This window comes from Notechis scutatus, chromosome 10, assembly GCF_049901735.1.
Source record: "Notechis scutatus isolate UNSWTSFEM ecotype Mainland chromosome 10, rNotScu1.2, whole genome shotgun sequence".
Taxonomy (NCBI): Eukaryota; Metazoa; Chordata; class Lepidosauria; order Squamata; family Elapidae; genus Notechis; species Notechis scutatus.
The window spans coordinates 3,752,285-3,774,009 of record NC_142018.1 but is presented as its reverse complement, the minus strand read 5'-3'; the positions used below and the strand labels follow the sequence as shown (position 1 = coordinate 3,774,009).

The 21,725-nt window shown below is 48.3% G+C and overlaps 1 protein-coding gene and 1 long non-coding RNA gene across 2 annotated transcripts in view; one reads left to right on the top strand and one right to left on the bottom strand.

The window, feature by feature from the left end:
- The window catches only part of LOC148129734 (uncharacterized), a 795,631-nt gene that overhangs the window by 7,882 nt on the left and 766,024 nt on the right, over positions 1 to 21,725 (bottom strand). The gene's annotated exons all lie outside the window — the stretch shown is intronic.
- EFNB1 (ephrin B1) overlaps positions 4,797 to 21,725 on the top strand; it is an 86,677-nt gene continuing 69,748 nt past the window's right edge. The window contains 2 exon segments of the mRNA XM_087971990.1: positions 4,797 to 5,038; positions 5,041 to 5,131. Of these exon segments, the coding sequence (XP_087828116.1) occupies positions 4,999 to 5,038; positions 5,041 to 5,131 (131 nt within the window). The 5' untranslated portion in view covers positions 4,797 to 4,998.

Sequence of the window (21,725 nt, the reverse complement as noted above, 5' to 3'; positions counted from 1 at the left end):
ATCAGTGGGTGGAAGTTCATCAGAGAGAGCCTGGAAATAAGAAGCAATTTCCTAACAATAAGAACAATTAATCAGTGGAACTGTTTGCCTCCTGGAGTTTGCATCGCAGGAAGTCTCAAGAAAAGATTGAATAACCATTCCTCTGAGATGGTATGAGGACTCCTTCCTTGGGCAATCGGTTGAACCTCCAAGAGTCCTTCCAGCCTCATAGTTCTATGAAAAATGGGACTAACATTAAATACAAAGCAAAACAAATTAATGACAGCAAGTACATCAACCAATCTTGGAACTGACATTACAAAGTGGTGGAGAGCACTGGCCTCCCAGGACCATCAACGGTAAATGAATAATAGTCAAGAAATATGAGTCTATGAAATACACAGCATAGCACTTGGTAGAGCAGCCATGAAGACCTTGGAAAAGATTTTTAAATGCTATGATGTGTCTATGCTTACAAAGTTCAAAATTGGGTAAGTCTTACTCAGTGATGGGATTCAATTTTTTTTTTACTACTGGTTCTGTGGATGTGGCTTGGTGGGCACAGCAGGGGAAGGATACTGTAAAATCTCCACTCAGAGGTGGTATTTGCCAATTCTCCAAATTACTCAAAATGTCCACTACCGGTTCTCCAAAACTGGTCAGAACCTGCTGAATACCACCTCTGGCCTTACTATTGCCTGTCATGCTCTACAGAAGCAGAAGTTGAATTTTTAAGAAGCAGGATAGGAAAAGTTTTGAGGTCTTTGAATGTCGGAGGAGACTCTTGAGAATACAATGGATAGCCAAAGAAAAAAAACTGTTGGGTCACTGAAAAAAAAACCCAACTCAGATTCTCACTTGAGGCACAAATGACCAAGCTCAAATTATTCTACTTTGGACACATGAGGCGAAGACCCAGGTCTCTGGGAAAAGGGCGCTGATGCTGGGAAAGATGGAAGGAAGAAGAGGATCAGAGCAAGGTTGGGATACTGTTGGGAGAGCTCAGGGACGGCATCATGGAAAATCTAATAAGCAAATTCAATTGCAAATCTATAAACTGGTTGCAGTAATGAAATCTCACATACAGCAACTTTTCCCCGTGAAAGTTGCTTTAAGCTCATTAAGAACATGAAGATAGCAAGTCACATGAGATCTGCTCTTCCAGTTATAGCCATCCCAATTTCATTTCTTGATGAGTGAAAAAAGAACCAGGGGTGACATGATAGCAGTCTTCCAGTATTTGAGGGACTGCCGCAAAGAAGAGAGGAGTCAACCTATTCTCCAAAGCATCTGAAGGGCAAGACAAGAAACAATGGATGGAAACTAATCAAGGAGAGAAGCAACCTGGAATTAAGAAGAAACTTCCTAATAATGAGAATTAACCAGTGGAATGGCTTGCCTTCAGAACAGATTGTCATGGAGAAAACCTATCTACGTGGTCATTAGGAGTTGAAAATAACTTGATGGCACATAATCTGTCATTCTACAGATAATTCCTGCTTAGCAATCGCAGTTGGAACCAGCAACTCAGTTGCTAAGCAAAATACCATGTGACCATGATTGGATTTACAGCCTTATTTTCCTTTCAGTTGTTCTATCAATTGGAATAGAGTGGAAGATCATTTAGTCCAACCTGCTGCTTGAGCAGGAGATCCTGTGTCATTTCAGAGAAGTTACTGTCTAGTCTCCTCTTAGAAACCTCCAGTGACGGAGCGTCCACGACTTCTGGAGGCCAGCTGTTCCACTGGTTAATTGTCCTCCCTGTTAGGAAGTTTCTCCTTAGTCCCAGGTTGCTTCTGTCCTTGAGTAGTTTCCATCTATCGCTTCTTGTCCTGCCTTCAGGTGCTTTGGAAAATAGGTTGAACCCCCCCTCGTCTTCTTTGTGGCAGCCTCTCAAATGTTAAACAAAGAGATGTGGTCACTAAGTGAAAAAAAATCACACGACTGCTACCTTTCATGCCAAATTGTATAGAATTAGCTCTGCTTCATGCAAGCAAAAAAACATGCAAATAGCAATCAGGTGACTGAAGGATGCTGCATTGGTGCTAAATGCACATCGGTTGCGAAGCACAAGAATGGTGACTGCGGGATGCTGCAACAATTGTAAATGTGAGGATTGGTTGCAAAGTTACTTTTTGCTACCATTTTAACTTTGAACAATGGCTGCATGGGGCAGTCAGTAAATGAGGATCACCTGTACTTCACCCCACAGAAACTTTACTTCCATTGTAAAAAGTTGTTACTGAATTTGGCAATCACAATCTCTTTTCCACAATCACTCAAGCATTCCATAATATAAAGCTGTTCACTTTATGCTTTCTTGATATCATTTTTTTTTCCTTTTTAAGACCTTCTAATCCTTTTTATTGGTGTAGAATCAGGGTGACTGAATGGAGCCGAACATTTACTGGCCGGATGCCCTATCTGACACCTAACAGAGTTCACAACAGATATTTTCTCTTTGTGCCCTGATAGAGAAACATCTGTCACTGCCCAGGATCGAATTCTCAGCCTTCTGAGTCGGAGGCGAGTGCCTGGCCCACTTGCTTTCTCTACATCAATAAATCCCCAATAAATGTATTTTTCACATTCAGACTGCTTAACAGTGGAAATTTGGTCTTCAAACCTAATAGTATTGCTGCCTTGTATTTCTCCCATTCCGCTGTTTTGTATTGTATATTTTTTATTGTTATTAAGCAGGCACACCAGGCACACAACCAAGAACACTTAATATAAGGAGCTTCCTGTAGTTTTTGAATTCATGGTTGCAACGTTTCCCTTTGCAAAAATGTCATTCTTCCTGATCTTCAGACAGCTACGAGTCTTAACATAAATGAAACATCTCACAGCCCCTTAATAAGCAAACCATTCATATTTTAACGTTTCTCTAGTTGCACCATGTATACCTGCAGCCTTGCTGTTTTTTAAAAGTTCATCACAGATTATTTTCATACTTTTTCTTGGATTACTATCTATACCAAAACACACACACAGACACACACACAATCTGCAAAATATTCCTTTCAGCATCTAGTTTCATCCAAGCTCATTTCTAAGCCTGGCTAAGCATCACTCCAAGATCTTAGACAGTACTCCAGTTGTCTTCTCCAAGGGCCGTGAGCTCAAGACTTAAGGATACATGTGACCAAACACATCATTTCCATGTGTGAAATGACTGAGCGTTTGTCTGGGAAACAGGTACTGTTGTCCAGGTTGTCCCCTCTTGGCTTGGTCTTTGTTGAAGGAATTCAGTCATGGTTCATTGAGTTTGGTGTGACCTCCATGGCAACCAGATTCCCCACCCATCCACAAGTAATTTCTTGTGCAGCACATGCAGCTATTCGCATAGTTAAGTCTTGAATAATTACTTAGTGAAATGACTATGATCTGCATCACTTCCTAGTAGAACTGGTGTTAATGACCACTCGTGAGCTCTGCAATTTCTCTTCTAGCACTTCATCTCCAAGAGCTTCTCCTAAGACCAAGACACACCTCTGTGAGTCTATGGCAATCTTGTTTAGCTGTCTGTTGAGACACCTGTAATCAGCTGAAGTGCCCTGGTAAGTGGATGGGAAATAACCCAAGGGGGAATTTGGGAAACCCTTAGGATCCCTCACTCCAAATGTGTTCCAACTTGTGGAATTACAGTGCTAATCCTTCACTAATTCTCCCAGTCCTTCATCATAATCAGTCACATCGCTGACTTATATTTGAGATGTATACTTGCTCCTTCTCTACTATGACTTCACTTCACCATGACTACATTTGTGCTTGAACCACATAGTTGAAATGTTATTTTTTTTAATACATATTCATCTGTCACCATTTTGGTATCCTTCCGATTTTCACCATTTGCTGGAAAGTAACATGCAACTCACACCAGCCCAAGGATTGCTCCATGCACATAGTTAATTATACCAAAACACATTTCCATCTTTTCACGTATCATTAAATTATATTCCCACTTTCCTATCCCTATTCATTTCTTGCATTCCACAAAATCAGGCCACCTTTATTCAGATCTTTTGCAAGCTTTCCACCTTCTCTTATTTTCCCAGGGACCAAATGGGCTCAAGATTCTCAGATTTATTTATTTTTCATTTATTCTTATAAAGAACCCAAAAGCTGCAGATGGATCGATTCCTTTCTCCGCCTCTTTTCCTCAATATCACCACCCTGCGAGGTCAGCCAGTCGGGTCCCACCCGGCCCCCTCCTGCTTTCCAGCCTGGTGCCTTCCCACTGGGGCCAACCCGCCTCCGACTTCGCCAGCACTCTTGCTTGGGCCTCCCCGAGGTCATCGGTGCGGCTCCGGCAGGTGCGAGACCCCCGCCCGGGACACTGAGTTGCCCGGGCTGGCGCGCTCGCCGGCGGCTGCCATTTGGGCAGGAAAGCCGGCCGCCTCTCGTGCTCGTCTCAATGCGGGTTGTCGTTGACCCCAAAACCTACCGCGGAGCCCCCACAACGGCCCGCCCCGAGGGGGCGGCGGGACCGGGCGGGGCCTCCCGAGGACCGGCTCTCCGCGGCCCCGCCCACCAGCCTGCGTCCCCGCGCGGCGCCGGCAGGGGGAGCCCGCCGCTCGCGCCCGCGAAGGGAGGAAGGAAGGAAGAAAAGGGCCGCCCTCCCTCCCTCGCGAGGCCTCTGGCGGCTTGCCCGGCCCCGCCCCGCCGAGTCCGGCGCGCCCCTCCCTGTCGAGGTGGGGCTGGCCACGCCCCGTCCGGCGGCAGGCGAGGACCCCGGGCGCCGCTCTGCGATTGGGCGCCGCGAGGGCTGTCCGCCGCGATCGCCTGCGCCGGAGAGTAGAGCGCGCGGCGTCGCCCGGCGCGCCCAGTGTGAGCGGAGGAGCCGGCGCGGGCGCTCGACGGCGGGGACGAGGCGGGAGAGCGCGGGGTTGCTGCTGCGCCGCCGCCCCGCCGCCACGATGGCAGGCCCGTGAGGCTCCGCGGAGGGTCGCATCGCCGGAGTAGGCGCCGCCGCCGCCGGAGCAGCCGCGGCGGTGGCGGTGGCGGTGGCGGCCGAGGATGGGCCGGCCCGCGGGACGCCCTGAGCGCTTGTGCCGGGGCTGCTGGCGCTGCTGCTGGCGCTGGGCCGCCTGGCGCCGCCGCTGCTGGCCAAGAGCCTGGAGCCGGTCTCCTGGAGCGCCGCCAACACCAAGTAGGTACCCGGGGGTGGGGGCGCTGGGGGCGGCGGCGGGGGGGGCTGCGCGCGGCCGTGGTCGGCGTCGCGGAGAGGGGAGCCTCGGTCGAGGGCAGCCGAGGCGCCTTCGGGGCCCGTCCAGCCGTCTCCCCGGGCCGGCCCCGCCCGTCCCTCGCCGGTCCCGCAGCTGCCTCCGTCCCGGGAGAAAAAATAGCGCCGCCGAAAATAGCTCCTGCGTGGAGGCCGCCCGGCCGCCTTTCCCCGCCGACCCTCGCCCGGGCGGCTGCGAAGAGTTCCCGGGCGGCGGCGGCGGCGGCCTCCGTGCCTTTGGAGCGCGGACCGGGCGGGGGCCCGAGCGTGCCCCCCTCGCCGGCCGTCTCCTGGGAAGAACGGCCGGCAAGTCCCTGCCCTGAAAGGAGGTGGAAGCGCCTCTCGGTTCCCGGGAGCTGCGCGGCATCCCCTCCGCAGACTTTCCGCTGGGATTCCGCTCTCGGGGAGGAAGGTAGGGTGGGGAGGAGAGGAGGTGGCCCCTCTGGAAGCCGCCGCCAAGAGCTCTTCCAACCGGCCACTCCAAGGAAAAAGGGGCCTCCGTGACCGACCTGCCTCCGGATCAACGTTGCCATGAATTGCCGAGCATCGCGAGGTGCAATGTCGCCTTTTGGAACTTTTGTGCGGAGGCGAACGGGACGGCTGGGGCAGTTGGGCCAAAAGCTGCTTCCAAAAAGGGCTTGCCATTTGTATGTTGCAGTTCGGGGCGGGGGGAGAATTGCGCCGGCTTGACGGTCGGAAATGCTCCGTGTGTTGCAACCTGCTCGTTTGTAGGTTGGATGCCCGGCTGGCAAGACTGGCCGGGAAGGGCAGAAACGCGTCGCTATTTCGCTTGGAGCTCGCATTAGAAGCGAAGGGCTCGGTTCTTCTTTGTTAAGCTGAATGCAGCAAGGCATTGGAAGGGGGAGGGAAGAGCGTTTCTGGAAAGTTGGGTCGGTCCCAGTGGAGGCAACGGGGAATCTAGAGCAGGGGTCTCCAAGCTTGCCTTGAAGCCTGGCGGACTTCAACTCCCAGAATTCCCAGCCAGCTTTGCTGGCTGGGAATTCTGGGAGTTGAAGTCCGCCAGGCTTCAAGGGGCCAAGCTTGGAGACCCCTGCCATAGAGGAGGGAGGCTAAAATCTCTTTCTCTTTTAAAAAGCTTTTGTGTGTGTGTGTGCGGTTCAGTGGATGCCCTCTTCAAAAGTGCCCACGGACACCCTTGCCCTGAAACGCAGGCTGTGCGTTGATCTGGATTCCCAGGGGGGACACAGCGCCCACCTTGCACCCGGGCAGGACCTCCTGAAGTCGGATTCCTGGTCTTGGGGAGACTTGGGCAGGGAGACCTCCCTACGCGTGAGACATCCCTACGGCTCCCCCTTTTATATCCTGTAGTCTCCTGTAGCCCCGGTTTGCAAGCCTCCCATTGAAACCACCACTTGGGCATCCTCCTCTCTCCGCCCTGCTCGGGATCTTCCTGGGGTGCAAATCTGGACCGGCTGGAGAATGGTGGGAATTGAAGTCCTCCAAGGTCGGAGAGAGGGGCGCGAAGCCTCTTTCCCTGGAAGGCGCGCAGCGTTGCGAGCGGTTCGTTGCCCGCTGGCCTTGCCTTGCAAACCGAGCGGCTCTCTCGGGTTACGTCGCCCCCCACCCCCCGCCTTCCCTCGGGGCTCGCCCGACCTTCTGCGCTCCCTCCGCGAAAGCTCGAACTGCCGATACTACGGCGAAACCTTCCGCCGCCGCTTCCAGTTAGCATCCCCGCGTTTAGAGTCCTTGCAGGCGCTGCCGGCCGCGCCGTTGCAAACCCAGGAAAAAAAAAAAAAAGATCCAAACGTTCCGAAACTGCGCCTTGTTTTCCCTTCGGTCGGCTTCGCGAAGAGAGGCGCCTCCGGCCTCTCCTGATTGGCTGCGGGCGCATTCCAGCCATAGCCCCCCCCTCCCGGGGCTCTAATCCCAGGGCAGGGCTGGTCAGTAACCCAAGAGCCCGGCGTTGCTCAGAGCCAGGGCGGGGTGGGGGCGGCGGCGGCGGGAGGGCTTTGTGCGGCTAGTGTGACCTCGGGCGAGATCTCGGGACCTGGATTCCCCTTGTTCAGAGGTCTCTCCCTCCTTGGCCACTTTAAGACTGGTGGCCTTCAACTCCCAGAAGATCCAGGGGAGGAGACATAGGCCGCCCTGGAGATCTGCACAAACTGCCTGCCGTGGGTCCTGTGCGACAGGTTTGGGGGCCAGCAAACAGGCGTTGGGATTCCTCTTTAGGACCCGCCTGGCTCGCCAAGTTTAAAAGAGCAGCTTCTCTTGTGGGCAGTGCGACCTTAGGGAGAGGGGCAAAGGCCACCAAGTGGACAACCGCCAAGGAAAAGGACGCTCAGCCCAGAATAACAGAGTTGGCTGGGGGTGACTTTGGAGATGGAGCAGGAGATCCCATCCCAGAGGTCTCCAAACTTGCCAGCTATGCTGGCTGGAGAATTCTGGGAGTTGAAGTCCACAAGTCTTAAAGTGGCCAACTTTGGGGACCCCTGCCCTAAACCATTCTGGACAAATGACCGTCCAAACTCTTCTTAAAAACCTCCAGTGTTGAGCCACTCACAACTCCAGGAGAAAGCTCTTCCATGGATTAGTTGTTCTCGCTATCAGAAAAATTTCCCCCTCAGTTCTAGGCTCTGCTGGCTGGAGGATTCTGGGAGTTGAAGTCCACCAGTCTTAAAATGGCCAAGTTTGGGGACCCCTCTGTCTTGTTGGACGGGCAGATTTGAGTTGGGCAGAGCGGGGTCCAGATTTGGCTGGCTCTTGCCAGTGGTGGGCTTATTATGGACTGCCCTGCTCTGTCTCCTGGCAGCTTCTTTCTTGAGTAGCTCGCCTTGCTAAAAAAACAGGGCAGGGTATCTCTCTCTCCCCCCCCTCCCTGTTGCAGAATGGGGAGGGGATTACTTCAGCTCTCCTGGACAGGCCTGTCTCCCCCATTCACCTGCATTTGGGGTGAAAGTCCCACGGGGGCTCTTCTGCCCAAGACCTCCCCTCCCTGGCTCAGTTCCATGACAAATCTAGAAAGATGGGTGCAAAGCCCAGCTGGCAGGACGGAACCAACCTTGGGCCATTCCTGAAATGTCGGGAGGCAGCTGTGTAAACTGTGCCGTCTTGCACTAATGGGAAATCCCCTGATGAGGGCCTTGAGTTTGTTGTGGGGAAACAAAAGAAAGCCACGTAATCTGCACCATCGATCTGGCTAAGAGGCGGGGTTGGACGTCGGCACATATTTCTCTGGTTATGTGCATCTCAAATACAGGCTGATGTGCTTTCGGTCTGTATCAAGTACAGTGGAGTTTTCAGCCATGGGAGCGACACAAGAGTTATAGCTATCACCCTGGAAGCAGCAGTGTCATCTCCTTTGCAGCAAGTACAGTGTTGACTTCCTAACGTTTGAATGAGGATATCTTTTTTCCCTTTGGAGGAGAGTCAAGGAAAAAGATTTTTGAGCGACAAGGGACAACTTTTTCTGTTAATACCTTAATTTTCTGGCCCCTTTCCTCAATTTTCCCTTGTTTTTCTGTTCATCCTGTCTCAGGAACAAGTAATGTAAAAGGTTCTGTTGCTTGTCAGCCCCTGGGAACAGAACCAGCTTCACTTATAAGCAGTGGGGAAGATCCAGGCAGCTGGTGGCAGCTTTGGGGTAGCTGAGTGGAAATGAAGCATCAAAAGCGGCACCTCCAGTGCCAAGGAGAAGAAAAGAGGTGAACCAGAGCACGCATTAGTATGTGCCTACCTTTGGTGGGCGCATACCCTGTGCTGATACGAGGGTCGATGCATCATTGCTGCTCTCTTGGCATGCTGGTGGGTGTTTGGAGGGCCAGTTCTCTGCTAAGGAATCTTAGGCATCTTCCCGAAGCTTCTTACAGGCTGCTATGATCAAAAATCTGGTTGCTGTGATCATTTTGCTGCCAGGGTTGTCCAGATTTGTTCACGTCTTCAGGGTAGGATCCAGGATGATGGACTTACTTGGTTAGCCGGATTTCTTTTGAGCTGCGATTTGGGAAAGTGATTTGGAGTAGGGGTCTCCAACCGTGGCAACTTAAGACTTGTGGACTTCAACTCCCAGAGTTCCTCAGACAGCTTTGCAGAATTCTGGAATTCTGGAAGTCCACAAGTTGCCAAGGTTGGAGACCCCTGATTCGGGTCTCTTAAGATTTCTCCTGCAGGCTGTATCTCTATTTCTCTTAGTTTCTGGTGGAGGGACTAGTGTTTAGATGACCATCTCCTGGTCTCCAACCTTCCTCTGAAGCCTGGATATATAGGAGAGATGGCCTTGGTGACATGAGTGGAGGACATTGGCTGGGACCTGGATCTGCTCTGCAATGTTTGAACGTGGTATTCTTATGGGGGGGCCTTTGGCGGTTAGAGCTCTGTATCGCAGTAATTCCGCTCACGGGCTGATTGCTAAGTAGATGCTGCTTTGTGTGCTTGTGTGTGGTTCTCTGCTCCAGTGGTGTCCCTTGCTGGGATGACGGCAGGGATTCAAATTTTTTTGACTACCGCTTCTGTGGGCGTGGCAGGGGAAGGAGACTGTAAAATCTCCAGCCAAGAGGTGGGATTTGCCGGTTCTCTGAACTACTCAAAAGTTCCGCTACCGGTTCTCCAGCACTGGTCAGAGCCTGCTGAATTCACCACCTCGGGTGTGACTTCATTCTGAACTCCTGCCTCCTTTTAGAGCAGCAGATGGGATACTATAGGCAGTGGGGAGGACCTTGCTGCAGTGATTCACACTCTTGGCCCGCCTATTTAGACTTTGCCACCAAGAAGAGGGAGTCGAGCTATTCTCCAAAGCACCAGAGGGCAGGACAAGAAACAATGGATGGAAACTAATCAAGGAGAGAAGCAACCTGGAATTGAGGAGGAATTTCCTAACCATGAGAACAGCTAACCAGTGGGACCGCTTGCCACCAGAAGTTGTGAATGCACCATTGCTGGAAGTTTTAAGAAGAGATTGGACAAACGATTTGTGTAAAATGGTATACACAAGGAGCAGGGGGTTGGACTAGAAGACCTCCAGGGTCCCTTCCAACTCTGTCATTCTACTCTATTCTACTTTGGCATGCTCTGGGTAGGACTGCCTTTGAAGATGACTCAGAGACTGCAGTTCGTCCAGAGTGCAATGGCTTGCATGCTAATGGAATTGGCATTTGCTGATAGGCGAATGTTACCCTGGTGCTGTGGACTGTATGCTGCTTGCCAGTAGTTTTCTGAATGAAAGAAACCCCAAGTGGTGTGCTTACCTATAAAGCCTTCTGTGGCTCGGGGCCAAGGTAGCTACAAGATTCCGCTCCATGAATTCTACCCTCGGAATTGGCCCAGCCAATCTGATTTACCTGGGAGAAGCTGCTGCACTAATAGGGGGCTGTGTGTGTGTGTGTGTGTGTGTGTGTGTGTGTGTTTTGAAGCTCAGTGGCGCACTGTCTTGGGGACTCCACTCCTTTGGGCAGCCAGTTGCATTCTGGAAGCCGCTCAAAATTGAGCTGTCCTGGAGGATGTTAGGACCACGATTGCATGTTGGTTGGATTACCTATATTTTGTTTCATTCTGCTTTTCATTCTGGATTTCTGGCCTTTTTAATTTTTATCATGCATTGCTTATTGTGCATCTTTTTCTTGTAAGTCCTTAGAGATTGCAATGGTCTATGCATGAAATAAATCAATCTTATGATATAAAATATACATTTAACGTTTTTCTCAAAAACTAAAACCATTGACTTGTTAGAAACAAATACTCTGATTCTTTACTGGAAATTTTGTTTAATTTGTTGTTATTCCCGCTATATTTTTTTTGGTTCATAAAAATCTGTTTTTTAACATTGGAAATGTTTTATGTTCAAAATTATTGGAGTTTTCTCTAGTTGACAGTGCATCACTCCAAAGTGAAAATACATTAAATGTTTTAATGGAATTTATTGCCATTCCACAGTTTTACAAGTTACCTTGTATATAGCTTTGAAGGTATACTTAGCAGTAAGTTGACTGCGCTAAACTAATTTTCAGCCTTTAAAAATGTTTTAGAGTCACATTTTCATGAGAGAATAAATCGGATTTATTACCCAGCAACATTCACATATGTTAGGCTGCCTTTAATGTTAGGAACACAAACAATTCCCAGGATAACCAGGACATAATATGTGCCAAAATTTAGAGGCTTCTAATAGAAACATAACGGTTGTATATGTTACACTCATTTTCAATCCAAAAAATACCACATTGATATATAAGCCCAATGATTCAAATGGAAGCCCTCACATATGGGAACCTCAGTTTAAAAAGAGAAAATTTGGCGATCTAGTCATTCCATAAAAAAAAAATCAATTAGCTTACTAGTTTGTTTAAAGTATCAAAATAGAACTGACGCAGGGATCCTGATTACAAGAAAACTGCAAGGAATAGTCCAAGAAGTGGCCAGAAGTAAAAAAAAAAAATGTTTTGAAAGCACTCCCCTCTCCCCCCAAAAAGATATTAGATTTATTTATATTTATTGCGCATCTGAAAATGTAATTTATTATTTAATTTGGCTTTTATTCTGCCCTTATTTTGAATCAGCTCAAGATGTAGTCCACAACACATGATCATAATGGAGCTGCCCATTATGATTATAAATTGGGTCAGTCATGTGCCTTACCTTATCTTACGACCATTTCTGTGGCTAGGTTGTTAAGCAAACCTATTGTTTGTTACGTGCGGTGTTGTCAAAAACAAGAAATAACTTTCAAGAAGTGTCATAAAATGTCATGTGACTGCAGGGTGCCGCAAACTGCAGTAAATGTGGCAGCATGTAGGTTGAATGAATTACTTGTCAGAGGTCTTATTTTGGCAAAGGCAGAATTGGGTGACAAATCACAGTTTGCCCAGTCTTAAAATAGTGATTCTATAGTCCTCCCCTCACACTATTAGAAACCTGTCCCAGAATCCCTCCTGGATTATTTAATACTTCTGCAGCATCAAAGATACGTCATAATCCTTCAGCTGAACTTTAGAAAATGCATTTTGTTTTTAAAAGTTTGAAGCTTGTTGTCAGGCATGTTTAATTCAAACTCTAAAGTGTGTGGGAGAGGGAGCACTAAAATCCAAAAGGTGAGGATTTCCACAGACTCATTATATGTTTTATCTGCAGAGTCTTTAATTGTATCTATTGTGTGATTTCAATTGAGAAACCAACATTTTTCCTGGCTCTTCTGACAGTTCCCAACTCAAGCATTTAATACACCTCATTAACTCCTCCGCTTCAGGTGCACCCAGTTGATCAAGTTCCAGAGTAATTTATTGGAAGCCACTACAGAATTTCATATTTGATTTCTCACATAGATGAAGAGATTTTCCTTAACTTTCCTTTCTAGATTTCAGTGGCAGATGTTTTTATTCTTTCCTTCTACGAGGATAGACTCCCATTGTGTAAAAAGCTTTAAAATCCCCAACAGTCTTTGTATTTGTTATTTGAAAAAAAAATGTTGAAATATTTTATTGGTGGTCAGAAAATTTGAGAAACATCTGATTGTGATGCATTAAAAAAACAATTTTAAGCTTGCTAGAAATTTTCTTTCTAAAGACCATCCAAACAGGATATTATAAGAGAATCTGTAAAATAATTGTCTAGCCCCTGTACTAAAGCTCAGAATATTAAAAAATAATCCAAATAAACAAATGAATGCTGAAAAAATAGGAGTTGCCAAAAAAAGTTACATCCTCATTATCCTAAATTAATGCTGTCCAGATGTCAACTGCATTAAATTTCTTTCTATAAGTGCACTCCAGCTCTGCAATATTTTTTTTCTTAGAAACTATGATCATCCATTGTAGAGTCCAAAAAATTGAATTCCTTGATCTTAAATATATGGTTTGCCATTTAAATTAAAACCATGCAAAAAATCCAACATTTCTAACCAAGATTATTACTGGTATTATTTTTTTATAGTTTGTCACACAGTCAGCCAGATGTTTAAACTGGATTTGGCATTTTTATCATCCTGCCAAGTCCTTCCCAAGCGGAATGGGCCAACTCAGCACAGCCAGTTCACTGCTGCCAGCTTGGCACGGCCAAGTCGCCTCTGCCAACTCACCACTGACAAGTCATTGCAGGATAACGCAACAAGGCCAATTTGCTGCAAGGACAACTTGCCACTGGCAGCTGGAGGGACAGCTCTGGGACACTACTGCCAAATAGCCCGTGGTGGTGGGGTTGTGAAAATGGGATGTGCCCAGCCTCTGTCACCACCTCACCCACTGGTGCTGAACATCCCATGGTGGTAGGGTATATGAACATCGGACACGCTGGGTCTCAGCCACTCTGCACTCTGCCCACCCACCTGCCAGGTGGATTGCCTCTGACTGTGGGCAGAGTTTTGCCTGCAATACTGCCCTTTAACCACTGTGCCACCAGGGCTCCAACAAGATCTGGTAATGGCTAAGGGCACAAGATTTGAAGAAAGAGTTAAAAGGGTTAATTCTAGATGCACAAGACCAAAACATACGAATAAATGCATACAAAGCAGGAGTTGAGAAGATGGAAATATACACCAAATGCTCCCTCTGTAAGAAACTGAAGAAATAGTGGACCATCCAGTTAGCTGTTGCAAGAAAACCACACAGATTGACTTCAAGCAACGTTATGGAAAAAAAAGCAACAATGGTGCCTTGGAATACCATTTGCCTGCAAGCAGGAACTGGTGGGACCACAACATAGACAAAATGATACAAAATGAAAAAGCTAAAGTGCTCCGGGACTTCAGAATTTAAGTGGATATGCATCTGCCACATAACACTCCAAACTTAACAAATGTTGATTGAAGTCTGGATACTGGACATTGCAATACAGGGAGATAGCAGAAGACAAAACAAATTGGAGGAAGCCTTGGGTGCTATCCAAAAACATCTGGAACATCATCACTTGAACACCATCATTGGCACTGACCAAACCACCACCAGCCAATTGCAAAAGGCGTCTTTATTTGGAACACCTTAGATTCTGTGATGATACCTTTAACAGCGCCAAACAATATAATCTAACTCAGGTTCTTGGGAATGACTCAGTAAAAATGCCAAATCCAGCCTAAACATCTGGTTGACTGTGCGATCAGCCATTAGAATGAATGAAGGGCTGCATCAATATTTGAAAATATTGAATTTGTTGAATCTGAATATGCTAATTTTACAAAAAAAAAAAAAACACCATTTGGAGCTGTGTATATGATTAGACATAACCTTAATAATGCTTCGGTCCTTGGTTAAGGATTTGAATTACTTTTCACTGTTCTTAGACTAATGAGTAAAACTACATGAAAAATATCCATATAATAATGATGGTTTGGTGAAGATGGATTTGAAGTTTAGTTCTGAAAATGACAGGAACGGCATATATGGCCGAAAGGAAGCCTGCGCAGGTGTAAATGGGGAGCTGGCCTGGTGACCCTACTCAAGGCAAGTGCGCAAAGCTCTGAATCTGGATGGGGACCTGGCCTCTGTGGTGGGGAGAGGAGTTGAACAGGAAGCCAATTATGGTAAAGGACCATCCGAAGTCTGGTTGGCTTGACTTTGGCACAACCTTTATAGCATTGGGGTCTCCAACCTTGGCCACTTGAAGACTTGTGGACCTCAACTCTCAGAATTCCTCAGGCAGCAAAGGGAGTTGAAGTCCACAAGTCTTAAAGTGGCCAAGTTTGGAGACCCCTTCCTTACGGTATATCTTACAGTAGGAGTTAAGTTGCTGGTTACCAAATATCTGCTTTACTTTCCCCTGCAGAGAAATGTTCAGGGAAGGCTGATAGTTTGTTGTGATGTGGATGTTTGAAATGTTCCACTTAAAGCCCGGTGGTGCAGCTTCTCAGTCCGAAACTCTGAGGCAGGTGTTGCTACTTGGGAAGGGGCTGCAAGTTGTGTGTGTGTGAGAGAGAGAGGGAGGGGGGAGAGGGAGGGGGAGGGGGAAGAGAGAGATGGAATTACTTAGCCTGAAGGAAAAGGAAAACATCTGATTTTCCTTGCTGACTTTTGTCTGAGCTTCGTCTTACTGTCTGCCAATAAAATACTTTTATTTGGGAGAACGAAACTCGATACTGAAAAAATGAGCTTAAAAGGAGATTCCCTCGTAAAAATAGAAAGCCCCAAAAGAATAACTAGGCAATTACTTGTGTTATAAAATGTATACCGTAATCACAATGATTCCTATAGAAACATAATAAAGCTGGTATCGCCAGATAGGTGTTGCCAGGGACTTCCAAACGCACAACAGGCTTGATGTAAGCATGAGGGAAAATGAAAACCATGACACATTTCCTAACTAGCTGAGAAGGAAATATTTAGGAGAGTAATTTCAGTCTGCTGGGGTTCCCTCCTGTGCTGCTTGGGAGGAAGGCTGGCATCACCCAAAATAAGTGCTGATGTGTAGAGGAAGATCCAGGGGAGGAGACATACGCCGCCCTTGAGAACTGCACAACTGCCTGCAGTGGGTCCTGTGCGACAGATTTTGGGACTCTCAGTCCAGTGTAACAGAGTTGGTTGGGAGGGTCATTGGAAATAGAGCAGGGATCCCCAAACCTGGCCACTTTAAGACTTACGGACTTCAATTCCCAGAATTCTGGGAAGTGGCCAAGATTGGGGATCCCTGCTCTATACCATTCTGGACAAATTACCATCCAAATTCTTTTTAAAAGCTTCCAGTGTTGGGCCACTCACAACTCCAGGAGAAAGCTGTTCCATGGATTAGTTTTTCTCGCTATCAGAAATTTTTTTCCATCAGTTCTAGGCTGGGACTCTCTTTGTTCAGCTTCCATCTTCTTGTCCTGCCCTCCAATGCTCTATTTGTTTATTTAGGAGGTTTATATTGCTGCCTGTTCTCCTATGGCGACTCGAGGTGGCTTACAAGAATATAAAAACATCATATATAAAACAATAAAACTAAATAAAAGAGAGAATCATCGTCATCATCTATAATAAAATAACCCCCGCCCTGGCAACAACACATCATACAAGCCACTGAGTGGGCTCCATCCTGCTCCGAGTTCCCCAGGCCTCCTTCAATCTCTCCTTCCCAGAAAGAATCCTTCCTTAGTTTTATGGCGACTAAAAGGAGAGGAGGGGAGAAATACTTCCAGTCTTGCAAGATTCTGTTAAAATATGAATAGCCTAATAGCCAAACAATGGAGTTAATCCTCATAGTTGTACTTGGTGTCTGGGTTGGACCTGTAAGGGCTAACATCCTCTCCTGGTCTCATTTGGCTTATCACACCTACATTTCAGGGGTTTATTATTTAATAATTTTTTGACCCGCTGAAATCAAGAACCAATTCTTAGGGAGCATGCAGTAAAAACGAAAAAGAAAAATACATACTGCCATCAAATCTGAAAGCGGTCGAGACCGTCTCCTTGGCAGTGACAGTCCTCTGTGCTCACGGCCCTCTCAAGAGGCATCCTGGGGAAATTGTTCTGTGGAGGAGGACAATGTCTTTAGTCCCACCTGGTGTGCTTAACCCTCCAGCATCCTCGGCCAGGCTGATGCTCTGTGGCAGAGAAAGTTATCCTGGAGATGCCTGGAGCTAACATTTGTCAGCTGAAAACTAGCATTTCATAGATTCAATTTAGCACAGGCAGATCCGGTAATAGTCAACACGGCCTTTTGTTTAACAGGGGTTCCTATAATAAGCCTTGTCCTTAACGCTCCTCCTGCCCCAGTTAATTCTTAGGTGAGTCAGATTAGAGATGACTCGAGACAAGCCGTAGTTAGGCATAGGGGTGGGGGCTATGAATTCCTAACTTTTCCCCAGTTCCTCCTAAGTCATGGTGCTTGAAATGCCCTGAGAATAGCAGCAGCCAAGGCGCTTCCAACATCAATCCAAAGGTGAGGACCAGGAGATCCAGCGGGTGGCCTGTGAGGAAGCCAGACAGGTGGTCTCCCCTCTTCAGTTGCTGCTCCTTGAATTTCCAGAGGCTCCAACCTTTCTGCAGACAAGGAACCTCGCCCTCACCCCACCCTTCGTGAGACGGGCCTTCATCTCCGCCTGCAATCTTGCACGCAAGGTGTGGTTGTCCCTCAGGGTATGTGGGGGAGGTAGTCCCACTCGACAGCCCTTTTCTGTAGTTGTTCGCTGAGGCTCTCTCTCTCTCTCTCTCTCTCTGTGTGTGTGTGTATCTGTGTAGCAGAGAAGAGCTGGTGTTCCTGATAAAGTGGTGGAAAAGTTACGCTGTGGGCAAGTGGGGCTGGCTTACTAGCAGCCTCGCCTTCTTACCTTTGGAGATTGCTGCGTGTGGGGAGTCCAGTGTGGAGACGACCCCTCTTCTGGGCACAGCATCCCCTCGGACTGCAAATGTTTGCAGGCATGCCAGAGAGTCCATGGCATTGTACTGGCGGGCGGGCGCTTGAGGAGTGACATTGCATGCCTGGACGAGGAGGCCCAGGGGAGAGTAACTCTTCAAGGGGTTACCGGGGGGCAGTGCTGAAAAGGCAGCTGGGTGGACAGCTGGGCCCCTCAGCCACCAGGGACCCAAAAGCCATTACTGTCCAGTTGTGTTTTCATATGACCGGGCGGGGGCGGGGGATCCATGGAGGGAGCACATGAGCTGGCACCTGTTACACACCCGTAACAAAAAGGCTTCTGTGTGTACTCACGCCACACTTCCTTTGGCTTTGTCAATGACACCACACAGGTAGTCCTTGACTTACGACCACCACAGAGCCCAGAATTTCTCTTGCTACGCAACACAGATGTTCAGTGAATTTTGCCCCATTTTATGACCTTTCCTTGCCAAAGTTGTTAAATGATTCACTGTAGTTGTTAAGATGTGGTTCAGTGAATCTGGCTGCTTCCCCGTTGACTTTGCTCATCAGAAGATCGCAAAAGGGGATCCCAGGAGACACTGCGGCCACCCTGAATATGAAGTCAGTTGCCAACCATGTTGAATTTGGATCGTTTGACTGTAAGGAGGCTGCAACAGTTGCGAGTGAAAAAACGCTCATAAGTTACTTTTTTTCCGTGCCTTTGAACAAGTCACTAAATGAACTGTGGTAAGTTGAAGGCTACCTATACTCATATAGCTGCCCCTCTCACAAAATGTGACTCTGGATGGAGTAGAATAAAATGATAGCACAGAAAATATTAGAAAACATTCCAGAGTTTCAATCATCCACATTATTATGAAAAAGGCTAAGCGAGAGCATCTGAGGGTACAGACAGTGGAGTAGCCCCACCTACATGAAGCTGCACTCCTGGCCCCACCTAACCCATCATCCCCTCTTGCTCACATCATTGTAGTCTCCTAGCTCCCTATCTCACACCGCCTCTACCTAATCAATCCCCACCTTGTGCACCCCTACCATCCGCTCAGCTCGCTCTCATGGGCCCCATCTGATCCCTGACCCGGTCTGCCACAAACACTACATTCTGCTGCAGCTTCTGCCCCGTCGATCGCCCAGCTGTCACTGCTTCAGCCTTCGACATGAGAATGGAGCCGCGATGCCTCCCTGACGTCAGAAGCAGCGCGACGCCAGCAGCAGCAGTGAAGGTGGCCCATTGCCCGGGAGCCGCTGAAGGGGACTCCGTCCGGTGAAGTGGCGGGCTCCGAGGTGAGCAATGCCGCACTCAGAGCCCGACAGGGACATTCTGATGCAAGTTCGCTCAGGTGTCCACAGATGCTGCCCATCTGGGTCCCGTGTGTGTGTGTGTGTGTGTGTGTGTGTGAGAAAGAGAGAGAGAGAGAGAGAGAGAGAGAGAGAGAGAGAGAAATACCACAGTGTAGGCTATTCCAGTCTAAACCTGGTGGCTTATTAAATGTTTCATGCAAAAACAAGCCATGACTTTACTTGGGCATATTTCTGGCTCGGGCCAATTAATTAATTTAGCAATAAAATTAAAACGGCTGTCAAACAGGTACAGACAAATCCCGCTAAATGCATCCTTGTGCCGTGTTGTTTTGTGGAACAGAGAGGCCCCAAAAACTGAGGCAGCATTGTGTAAAGGTTGCGTTAGTTTGTTTGGGCAGTGGTGATTCATGAGCTCCGTCTTTGGTTCTGCCAAGAATGGAGTGGGCGGACGGGCCTTCTTCTCCACTTCCCGACCCAGGTCGGCCCTTCCTCAATGGCAGAAGGAAAAGATCCACAAGGGACCACCAGGTGTGGCAAGCATTTCTCCCTCCCTCTCTCTGCTGCTCCCCCCCCCACAAGGCTGGCGCTGTGCTGACTGCTTTCCTCACAAGCGCCTGGGGCACCCGGCAGTTGTGTGTGTCTATGTGGGGCACCTGGCTGCGTGGCCCCACAGCGGCCTCGGGAGCCTTGGAGGGAGGCCTTTTCAAAGGCACTGGAGGCTCTTCATGTCTGACCGGATCCAAACTAGGAGAAAGTTTTTGTGTTGATGATGGCGTCTTCAGATGAGCGGTCTTGCATTATGATTAGTGGCTTTTTCAGGTGGGAGACAAACAATGTTTGTCAAGAGGGGTTTGCCCAAGTTTAATGACCTTTCTTGAGAATTATATCCAAACTAAAAATTTACCTCTTGATCCCGATTTTGTGAGTTGGTATTTTGCAGAAAACGAGTGGAAGAAAACAGTGCCATTCCTCTGAAATGTATCATCTAAACAGATACTATTGACAGGTAACCTTGACTGTTGACAGTTGAGCTCTAAATTATTTTTTTAAGAAAATAGTCAAGGGGGGTTTGTTTCCTTGTTTTTTGCCCTTTTGGTTACTAAAAAAAAAAAAAAAAACCTTTTTTGTTTTTTGGGGGAGGAAAAAAAAAAAAAAGGAAAAAAAAAAAACCCCAAAAAATTCCGGGCCGCTGGGCGGGGGGGGGGGCGGGCAGCAGACTATTACTGGAGATATGGATGTGTCCCATTGGAGAATATACATCCAGGGGGTGGGGGGAAGACCAGGGTCAAGGGGGGAAATGAATGATGTGTCTTAGAGTCGGCTGCACCCAGGTAACACTGACATGGTCACTCCTAATAAATCAATTTTTATTCTGAGAGATGCGGCTGGAGACTTATGATTTGAATGGGAATGGATTTGTCAGAGTCCTGACACACCACTGTTAAGTGAATCACTGCAGTTGATAGGTTAGTAACCTGGTTGTTAAGTGAATCTGTCTTCTCCATTGACTTTGCTCATGAGAAGGTCGCAAAAGGGGATCACATGACCTTGTGACACAACAACCATCATGAATCAGTTGCCAAGTATCTTGAGGTTTGATCACGTGGTCATGGGGATGCTGCCAAGGTCGTAACTGGGAAAAACAGCCTTTTAAGTCACATTTTTCAGTGCCGTTGTAACTTCAAATAGTCACTAAACAAACGGTCGTAAGTTGAGGACTACCTGTACTTGTCTATGTGTTTCCAGCTTAAAACATGGCAACTTCCGTGGGGGGAGGAGGAGAACATTAGAAAATGCTCCACAGCTCAATGGTAGAGACTTGGGTGGGCAAACCAGTGTGGGAATGCTCCACAGTTTCAAGAAAACATGCGCTCCCACTTCTGTGCCGGTTGCGGTGGAGGTAGCGATAAGTTGGCAGCTCCCAGACCCATCCGGTGCTGTGAGAGGTGGGCAGAGCGGAGCCAATTCCAGAATGCTGCAGACGCGTCTTGTGGGAAATTCCCTTGTCCTCCCTTGGGATGCTATCCAATTCGGGGCCCAGGGTAAAGTAGACTGGAGGGTCAGCCAGACTGGAGAAGGGCCGATTTGTCCCGTCCTCTGTTGAGTTACTCAAAGATTTCTTGGCACTTATATCTTTTGATTGTTGGCTGATGGCAGCGCAGGCTTGCTTCCAGCTTTCATCCTCTCCCCCCTTCATGGATGTCCACTCCATAAGCAGCCAATAACTTTCTACCTTTCTCTTTGTCCTGTCCGGGATGATGGAAAAATGGCTGAGAAGGTCCTCTCTGGGATAGAGTAATGCTGGTGTAACGCTTGTGAGCTGGTCCTTAAAGAAGCACGAGTCGTTGGTCCAGAGTTGCTTAACTGCGATCTCCCGGCTTCCATCACGGCGACATTGATGTAGACGAAGAAAGAGGCCTCCCTGAAAGTTAGACAGGGAGGAAACAGAGACGATCCTTCCGAGAAGCTTTCTTTTTGCGGGGGAGGGAGGCAAAACCCCACAGTGTTCTAGAGAGGGAGCCCCACGGCATGCAGGCTGGAAGCCCCCTTCCCCACTGTGGCCTTTGGGGCCTCTTAGGCACGGATATGTGCTGCAATGCGTCTCTTCTCCTTCCCCACATTGTAGGGCTGGGTGGGCTCCCCCTTTGCCTCTTGCTGCACTGCCGTGTTTCCTTCCGCCAAAGAGCAGTCCGCCCTGTGCCAAGGTAAATCTTTGTCTTGGAACGGCAAAATGGTTTCTTTCTCCCTTCCGGTTTCTCAAGCGGCCGAGGAGACAAGGAAGTTCTCGGAATGAGCTGACTTTCCTTTTTCCAAGGAAGGGAGAAAGAAGGGCAGGAAAGCCCTGGGAGAACGGTTGGGTTGCAAGCCCTAGGGCAGCTCCGTGTCCCCTACCAGGCGGTGGGACATCAGTTCCCTTCTGGGCCGAGAGTTGTCCCATAGTGGTTGGGGCTGACCCTAGAGCTCCTTCAAGGAACACAGAGCCCAGGAG